General features: G+C 49.4%; 1 protein-coding gene across 2 annotated transcripts in view; it reads left to right on the top strand.

Annotated features, from left to right (window-relative positions):
- Positions 1-10,000, top strand: part of LOC118211254 (potassium-transporting ATPase alpha chain 1) — a 32,249-nt gene that overhangs the window by 15,272 nt on the left and 6,977 nt on the right. For both annotated transcript variants that reach the window (XM_035388336.1, XM_035388327.1), the window contains 12 exons: positions 358-561; positions 1,074-1,187; positions 2,107-2,241; positions 2,808-2,925; positions 3,422-3,690; positions 4,457-4,655; positions 5,078-5,187; positions 6,263-6,397; positions 7,065-7,257; positions 7,635-7,810; positions 8,125-8,261; positions 8,630-8,780. In XM_035388336.1, coding sequence (XP_035244227.1) covers positions 358-561; positions 1,074-1,187; positions 2,107-2,241; positions 2,808-2,925; positions 3,422-3,690; positions 4,457-4,655; positions 5,078-5,187; positions 6,263-6,397; positions 7,065-7,257; positions 7,635-7,810; positions 8,125-8,261; positions 8,630-8,780 — 1,941 coding nt within the window. The remainder of the gene's footprint in view (positions 1-357; positions 562-1,073; positions 1,188-2,106; positions 2,242-2,807; positions 2,926-3,421; positions 3,691-4,456; positions 4,656-5,077; positions 5,188-6,262; positions 6,398-7,064; positions 7,258-7,634; positions 7,811-8,124; positions 8,262-8,629; positions 8,781-10,000) is intronic.

Raw genomic sequence — 10,000 nt, 5'->3', positions numbered from 1 at the left:
AGAAATACATAATGAACAGAACAGGAAATTCAGCCTCAGAATTTGCATGAAAGCATCCAGCGCTGCCCCGCCCGAGCACGAACGCTCCACAGCCCGTCCGCCTCCACAGCAAGACCTAGCAAGCTTTTCCACTTACGGGCAGCTGAGTACAGGCTGTGCCTTCCCCCCGATTTCTAGCTACGCCCACATTGTTCTTCCGCCGACATGATTCTTCTCATCCATCGATCCATTCATTTCATTAACCTCAAGCTCCCCCCTCCCCCTCCCCCTCCCCCTCCTTCCTCATAACACCCATTCTGAACCACCACACCCCGCCCCCCCCACCGCCTCCCCCCACCTCCCCTCTTTCTACACCAGGGCCTGACTTCCGCGATGGCCCAGCAGGTCCTGGAACGGGACGGCCCAAACGAACTGAAACCCCCCAAGGGGACCCCCGAGTACGTCAAGTTCGCCCGGCAGCTGGCGGGGGGGCTGCAGTGCCTGATGTGGGTCGCTGCCGTCATCTGCTTCATCGCCTTCGGCATCCAATTCGCCAAGGGTGACCTGGCCAGCGAAGACAACGTGAGGAACGGGGGGGGCGAGGGGGCAGGAAGGGGGGGAGTGCCTTGGCGAAGAAGATTAGATAGATAGATAGATAGATAGATAGATAGATAGATAGATAGATCTAAAACACTTTCATATATAGGACTCTTTGAGGTACATGTGTTATGTGTGTTATGTCCACAAGGGGACGCAAGAAGGGCACAAAGACAAGAGAAAGTATAAAGTACATACAGAACACAAAGACGTTAAATGAACACAGAACAATTTTATGTGCACTGGGAGAAACTAACCATATTAGGAGAAAATATCCATGTAGCATCTATTTTAGGAGAGAGCGGAAGAGAACAGATTATAGATTTGCCCAAGGGAAAGCAACTGCTCTAATTAACCTGCTGATTTCTGTTTAGAGGAGTGTATAGCCTGACATGACCGCTAATGTTTCTTCCAAATGTCATTGACTGAATTATGACGAGCCGTTTCCCATGTGAAGATTTCCGCTCCCAAATTTCTCTCACTCTCTCTCTCTCCAGTTGTACCTGGCTATCACGCTGATCGCCGTGGTGGTCGTGACTGGTTGTTTTGGGTACTACCAGGAGTTTAAAAGCACCAACATCATTGCCAGCTTCAAAAATCTTGTACCACAGGTAAAGAAGTGAACTACGTTTGGAATTAATTAAGTTTATTTGGACCACCAGGGGCTGTCGGGTGGCTCACCCTGTTAAGGAACGCACCCAGTGCATGATGGGGGGCCGGCTGGTCAGGGCTGCCCAATCCTGTCACGGGAGATCTACCATCCAGATGGTTTTTGCTCCAGATGTAACAAACCACACCTTATTCAGCAGCTAGAGATGTCATCGAGCTGCTAATTAGTAGAATCAGGTGCGCCGAATTAGGGCTGAAGTGCAAAAACCTGCAGGACGGTAGATCTCCAGGTACGGCGGGCTGGGCAGCCCTGCTGTAGGGCCTGCCAGGGCATGCGCACGCGCTCTCTCTCTTTCCTCGCCACGCCCGCGTGAGCTTAACTGGCGGAGTGCGGGAGGAAGAGAAGCAGCAGCTGATTGGACGTCTCTGGGGACCGCGCGAGCCTATCCCTGCTCAGCTCTCGTGCGTTGGCCAGGCATGCTGCGCTTAACTTAGCTGGGAATTCTGAAAATATTCAGAGAAAATATGGCTCAAATTAATAATAAATTTTAAAAAAAAACACTTAAATGGAATAATTAATCTGGTGTCAGTAATAGGAGATGAGATTATTTCTTTATCTTAGACTGTAGTAATTCTAAAGCTCCCCCCCCCACACACACACACTCATGTACACACACATGCACACTCACACACACACACACACACACACACACTCATGTACACACACACACACACACACACACACACACACACTCATGTACACACACATGCACACTCACACACACACATACACACATCCACACGCCCTCATGCACGCACACTGACACACACACACAAATGCACATGCACTCACACACATACAAACGCACATGCACACACACACACACACACTCACACACACTCTCCCCTCTCCTCTCCCAGCAAGCCCTGGTGATCAGAGATGGTCAGAAGAACGAGATCAACGCCAACATGCTGGTGGTGGGCGACCTGGTGGAGATCAAGGGCGGAGACAGAGTGCCCGCCGACATCCGCATCATCACTGGCCACGGCTGCAAGGTAGGTGGCCGGCCAATCAGACGACGGAACAGCAATACAAAGCCACGATGTCATAATAAAGTGCAGACTGCCATAATGGAACACCGGTTTGAGGGCGCAGATGCCCTCCTGTACCCTGCAAGTAATTCAGCATGTATGCCCTCCCGTAGCTTTCATTTCAATGCTATGATTTCAGTTATATTATTCTATTCTATTAGAGCTGTAGGGCACCTTATGCCCCTTACATCTGGAATGTAGGGCACTTAATGCTGTCCACTATTAATGCTGTAGGGCACTTCATGCTATCCACAATTAGAGCTGTAGGGCACTTAATGCTCTCCACTATTAGAGCTGTAGGGCACTTAATGCAATCCACTATTACAGCTGTAGGGCACTTAATGCTCTCCACTATTAGAGCTGTAGGGCACTTAATGCAATCCACTATTACAGCTGTAGGGCACTTAATGCTCTCCACTATTAGAGCTGTAGGGCACCTTATGCCCCCTCATATTTGGGATGTAGGGCACTCAGCTCTCTCCTTCACTATGATAGTAGGGCATTCCCACTCTCTTCCCGCGTGTCCTCAGGTGGATAACTCCTCGCTGACCGGGGAGTCCGAGCCCCAGAGCAGGACTCCGGAGTACACCCACGAGAACCCGCTGGAGACCCGAAACATCGCCTTCTTCTCCACCACCTGCCTGGAGGGTCAGTACCCCCGCCTCACTTTGAGGAGACATGTTACTGTCTGTCCTGTGTATTTATATAATACATACAGAGATGGCACATATATACAAACATACATATATACATAAATACAAACATACATACATACATACACACACATTCATACAAAAATGCATACACACATACACACATACGTACATACATACATACACATACATACACACATATATACATGAATACATACAGACATACATAAATACATACATACAAACAAATTTATATATATATATCACAAAAAAATCTTGCAATATCTTAAAGTGGCAATTATATTTCTGTAGGGTACCTATTTCTTGGAGTTGTCTTTCTATTTTAACTACTATTCTACACACACACACGCGCACACACACACAAACCCGTACACACACACACACACACAAACTTGTACACACACACACACACACACGCACACAGGAGCCATTTTGTGGAGCGGTAATGACGCCGGCTCCGCCCCCTGCAGGGGTGGCCACGGGCGTGGTCATCAACACGGGCGACCGCACCATCATCGGCCGCATCGCCAGCCTGGCGTCCGGCGTGGGCAACGAGAAGACGCCCATCGCCATCGAGATCGAGCACTTCGTGGACATCATCGCCGGCCTGGCCATCTTCTTCGGCTTCACCTTCTTCGTGGTGGCCATGTTCATCGGCTACGCCTTCCTGGAGGCCATGATCTTCTTCATGGCCATCGTGGTGGCCTACGTGCCCGAGGGGCTGCTGGCCACCGTCACCGTGAGTCGGCGACTCGTCCCGCCAGCTTGTGCTTAGCGACGCTGTTTGGAGTCTGGGCTGGGGAATTTAGGGCAGGGTTCAGCACTGAAGAACTGCTGGTTTTCCACCCTCCCTTTGCCTGGGAGTCAGGTGTGAAGACAGTCTGGCCAATCAGTAGCACTAATTACCCGGGAGAAAAGAAAACCAGGGCTGGATTTGGATTCGAGGGCCAGAGTTGATGATCCCTGATTTAGGGTCCATTGTAAACAGAAAGTCATATACAAATACAATAAATATATTATATTAAACCTACAGTCAGGGGTGGGGGTCATTCGAAATACAGGTATGTGTGTATTTCGTATCTAATTCAGTTGCTCCCGTTTTTTTTAATGTGGTTTATATCTCTTTGCCACCTGCGAAGCAGCCTGCTTCTCCAGCAGAGTGAGTGTAGTTTTTGATAGGTACTGTACATTTTGTGACAAAATACATTTTCCTGTATTTTTGGGCCATCCATGCCTGTACTGTACTTATACGTATTATTCAGGGGTGTCCAATCCTGTCCAAAAAGAGTCGGTGAGTGTGTGAGTGCAGCTTTTTGCTTTAGTCCAGCACTATGACAGCTGATTTAACTGATTGGTTAATCATGGTCTCCAATCAAGGCATCGATAAGTTGAATCAAGCGTCTCAGTGCTGGGCTGAAACAAAGACCTGCACCCACACGCAGGCCATTTTTGGATAAGGTTGGACACCCCTGCCGTAGCCGATCTCCCCCCTCTCTGTCCCGCAGGTGTGTCTGTCTCTGACGGCCAAGCGCTTGGCCAGGAAGAACTGTGTGGTGAAGAACCTGGAGGCGGTGGAGACCCTGGGCTCCACCTCCACCATCTGCTCCGACAAGACCGGCACCCTGACCCAGAACCGCATGACCGTGGCCCACCTGTGGTTCGACAACATGATCCACGCGGCTGACACCACAGAGGACCAGTCCGGTGAGAAGGGGGGGAGGGTTGGAGCTAGTGTGGTTCTCTCCCAGAATTCACTCTGCTCCAAGGGGCACTCTGTGGTGCTGGAGCGGAAGGGCCTGGGAAGTCTGGGTTTTCCTGGGTTCACATCTCCACCAATAGGGCTCCTTTATAGGACAGGACAGAAATACTCAAATATGGCCCTCGGGACCAGTAGTACTGCTGGATTTCATCCCCCCCCAGAAATCAGGGACTGATTTAAACCATACTCAGTGACATTATTAGTATTAGTAATTAGTAATCAGTATTAGTAATCCTGAGGGCCAGATTTCAGTATTCCTGCAATAGGGATTAAATTGGTAGTTTTTTAAACACAAAAACAACAGGCCCCTGTGTGGTTGGGGAACCTGAGTGGATGTGCTCCCTCTGTCGCCTCTGTCCTCGCGCAGGGCAGAGCTTCGACCAGTCATCGGACACGTGGCGATCGCTGGCTCGAGTGGCGGGGCTCTGTAACAGGGCCATCTTCAAACCCGGCCAGGACACCGTGCCCATCCCCAAGGTGAGCGCAGCGGGGGCGGGGGCGGACGCAGACACAGACACAGGCACAGACGCAGACACAGACACATACATAGACCCAGACACAGACCCAGACACAGGCACAGACACAGACACAGACCAAGACACAGGCACAGACATAGGCACAGACACAGGCACAGACGCAGACACAGGCACAGACATAGGCACAGACATAGGCACAGACACAGACACAGACACAGGCACAGACACAGACACAGGCACAGACATAGGCACAGACACAGACACAGACACAGACACAGACACAGGCACAGACCCAGACACAGGCACAGACACAGGCACAGACATAGGCACAGACATAGGCACAGACGCAGACACAGACATAGGCACAGACACAGGCACAGACGCAGACAGAGACGCAGATGTAGACATAAACATTGACCCAGACACTGACCCAATTTCAATCAACATTTGTGACTCACAACTCAGTACTAGTCTTGCCACAAAGAAAGTGCTTGCATTTTTTTGTGAGTCAAAGTGAAAGTCAAATGTAGGCTTGCCTTTCACTTTGACACACAAATAACTGCAAGTACCTTTTTTGCGGCAAGATTAGCACTTAGTTGTGAGTCACAAATGTTGATTGAAATCGATACACCCTAATGGAAAAGTTATGTAATTCAATATATGACAGGAAATTCAAAATCTATTTTAATACATTGCGTAACATATGTATGAAAGGCATAACACCATGTATTTAAATATTTTAAAATATATGTACTATATGTAAGCACATATTTGTATTAAATATATATGCTAATATATGTAAGTACATTGTCATAAATATGCAAAAGTGGCAAATTTTAAATATTGAAATACATATTCACAATATATTTGAAATGTATGTAAACATATACTTTTTATAAATACATCAAAAATATAACCACATATATTAAAATACAAATATATCTAGCATATTTAATATGTAATTTACATATATAATTTTTCCATATGGGCGGTTTTTGGAAGGGAAATCAGCGGTGAATTTGTGGTGATGGAGGTTTGCTTGCTTTTTTCTGCTGTTCCCCTCGTGTCTGCCACAGAGAACAGTGGTGGGTGACGCCTCAGAGACAGCGCTGCTCAAATTCACGGAGCTCACCATCGGCAACATCATGGACTTCAGAGCCAGGTTCAACAAGATCTGCGAGATCCCCTTCAACTCCACCAACAAGTTCCAGGTAATGTCTCCCCCTGGTGGAGCATCTCGGTACTGTCAGTCTTCGCTCAAATGTTCCTCTGCATGGTAGGGTGTGCCATTAGTGCAGCGTTTCCCGACCGGTGTGCCGCCAGGTGAGGTCAGGTGTGCCGCGGCACTCTGGTGTGCCGTCAGGTGAGGTCAGGTGTGCCGTGTGAAAAATCCTTTAAAAAAAATTTTAATGTTCAAATGAATTTAAAAAAACTTAAATAAGCAAATCCCATTCACAAAAGTCAAAATAAATGTAATCAGTATGCATATTCATTAAGTGAAACCGCAAAAGAACATTTTAGGCCTACTGTTGACACGTCACATCGACATCAGTATGTCACTTGCTTTTGAGTGGTGTGCCCTGAGATTCTGTAAATTTGGAAAGTGTGCCTCGGCAGGAAAAAGGTTGGGAAACGCTGCATTAGTGAGTAGTGGGCTGTGTGCGTTTCTCTGTCTGCACAAAACATTCAATCTTTACTCAGGAATTCTCTGTTCATCACCTGATTTTCATCTGATTTTTTTTGCCTGATTCCTGTTTGTAATTTTCAGTACAATCTGACTCTGATACCTGGTACCTACCTGTCATGGTCTGTTTACTTGGGGAAAAAAAAAAGTTCAAATCTACTGCTGACTCCCTCTCTCCCCCTGGTGGCGGGCAGCTGTCAGTGCATGAGCTGGAGGACCCTCTGGACCTGCGCTACCTGCTGGTGATGAAGGGGGCGCCAGAGAGAATCCTGGAGCGGTGTTCCACCATTCTGATCAAGGGCCAGGAGCTTCCCCTGGACGAGCAGTGGAGGGAGGCCTTCCAGACGGCCTACATGGACCTGGGTGGCCTGGGGGAGAGGGTTCTAGGTAAGGGGTAAGGGGTAAGGGGGCAGGGGGCATGAGAGAGGAATATATTTATTTGCTTATTTGTTTATGATACAAATCATTGGCCAGCTATTTAACACAGTTAATTGGTTCTGAGTGAGCCTATTGTGCCGTCTGAATACTGAATACTAACCGAACACTTGTGTTCATGATGCTTTTCCACTTGTGATGTGACATGCTGGTCTGGATATGAGCATCAGCCAAATAGCAGTAATGCAATGTCAACGCAACAGTGAATTAACACAGAGACAGAGAAGCACAGTAGCGGCAGATAGCGTTGTGGGTAAAGCAGACAGCTCCGTCGTTGTCACCTGATCTGATGACGTCGCCCCCCCCCCCCCCCCCACCCCCCCGCCCAGGTTTCTGCCACATCTACCTGAACGAGAAGGAGTACCCGCGAAACTACCGCTTCGACACCGACGAGATGAACTTCCCCACGTCGGGCCTGTGCTTTGCCGGGCTCATCTCCATGATCGACCCGCCCCGCGCCACCGTGCCCGACGCCGTCATGAAGTGCCGCACGGCTGGCATCCGGGTACGAGAGTGGGGGGGAGAGGAGAGGAGGGGAGGGGAGGGGAGGGGGTGTGAATTAAAAGTATGGCAGTTTCATTTATATGTTTATCTGTTATGCCATCTTGTGGCAGCTGTTAAGTCATGTGTATGACAGTGTTATTTTAGCCTTGTGTCAAAGGGTTTAAGGAAACTTACTTTTATACTTTTGATACTTTTTTACTTGATACTTTTTAATCATAGTCATCACACAGTTCAGAGGAAATCCTCACTTGTCATTAAATTACAAAAAAAAACAAAAAAAAACTTGCGCTTGAACTCTCAACCCAACCCCGTCAGGTTGTCATGGTGACAGGAGACCACCCGATCACAGCGAGGGCCATTGCGGCGAACGTGGGCATCATCTCAGAGGGGAGCGAGACGGTGGAGGACATCGCTAACAGGCTGCGCATCCCGGTGGAGCAGGTCAACAAGAGGTGAGCTTTTACACACGGGTAGCCGTAGAAACAGCCCTACAGGCGCTACTGGGAGCGTTCAACGGAAATGACGGGCGGAGGCTGTCATGAAACCACACGATGGGCCAAGGGGCTAAGGCTGGGATCGCAGAGCGTGGAGATGAGGGTTAAGATTGCGATTGCTGTGGGGGCGGGCGGTTGGTTAAGATTGTGATCATGGACTGGGGGGAGGAGGGATTCTGATCATTGTGGACACATTACAGCCCCCCCCCCCTCATTAAAAACCTGGGCTGCTCACCATTTATACTGTAGGCCAGTTCATATTCAGGAGACCCAACAGGTACGTTTCTCTCCCCCCCCCTCCCCACCCACCCTCGAACCCCACGCAGGGACGCGCGTGCCTGTGTGATCAACGGGGGGCAGCTGAAGGACATGACCACCGAGGAGCTGGACGAGAACCTGAAGAGCCACCCGGAGATGGTGTTCGCCCGAACCTCGCCCCAGCAGAAGCTGATCATCGTGGAGAGCTGCCAGAGGCTGGTGAGCCCGCAGTGACTCGCTCACACCCCATAGCGCTGTGCCATTATCAGAGCTGCACATCCACACAACTCTCCCTGCAGCTGAAATGACTCCATAACACTGTCTCAACACCGGCCATGACACCATACCACTGTCTCAACACCGGCCATGACACCATACCACTGTCTCAACACCGGCCATGACACCATACCACTGTCTCAACACCGACCATGACACCATACCACTGTCTAAACACCGACCATGACACCATACCACTGTCTCAACACCGGCCATGACACCATACCACTGTCTCAACACCGACCATGACATCATACCACTGTCTCAACACCGGCCATGACACCATACCACTGTCTCAACACCGGCCATGACACCATACCACTGTCTCAACACCGGCCATGACACCATACCACTGTCTCAACACCGGCCATGACACCATAACACTGTCTCAACACCGACCATGACACCACACCACTGTCTCAACACCGGCCATGACACCATACCACTCTCGCTGCAGCAGTGATGACCCCATAACACTGTCTCAACACCGACCATGACACCACACCACTGTCTCAACACCGGCCATGACACCATACCACTGTCTCAACACCGACCATGACACCATACCACTGTCTCAACACCGACCATGACACCATACCACTGTCTCAACACCGGCCATGACACCATACCACGCTCCCTGCAGCAACGATGACACCATACCATGGTCTCAACACCGGCCATGACACCATACCACTGTCTCAACACCGGCCATGACACCATACCACTGTCTCAACGCCGACCATGACACCATATCACTGTCTCAACACCGGCCATGACACCATACCACTGTCTCAACACCGGCCATGACACCATACCACTGTCTCAACGCCGACCATGACACCATACCACTGTCTCAACACCAGCGATGACTCCATACCACTGTCTCAACACCGGCCATGACACCATACCACTGTCTCAACACCGGCCATGACACCATACCACTCTCCCTGCAGCAGTGATGACTCCATAACACTGTCTCAACATCAGTGATGACTCCACAACACTGTCCCAAAATCAGTGATGACTCCATAACACTGTCTCAACATCAGTAATGACACCATAAAATTGTCCTAACATCGATAGTAACTCACATCCATAACAATATTCCATTTTCAGTTCTGACTCACATTCATAACAATATTCAATCTTTAGTACTGACTCAC

This window comes from Anguilla anguilla, chromosome 1, assembly GCF_013347855.1.
Source record: "Anguilla anguilla isolate fAngAng1 chromosome 1, fAngAng1.pri, whole genome shotgun sequence".
Lineage (NCBI taxonomy): Eukaryota > Metazoa > Chordata > Actinopteri > Anguilliformes > Anguillidae > Anguilla > Anguilla anguilla.
The sequence above is the reverse complement of the archived record's forward strand: the minus strand, read 5'-3'. Positions and strand labels throughout refer to the sequence as shown.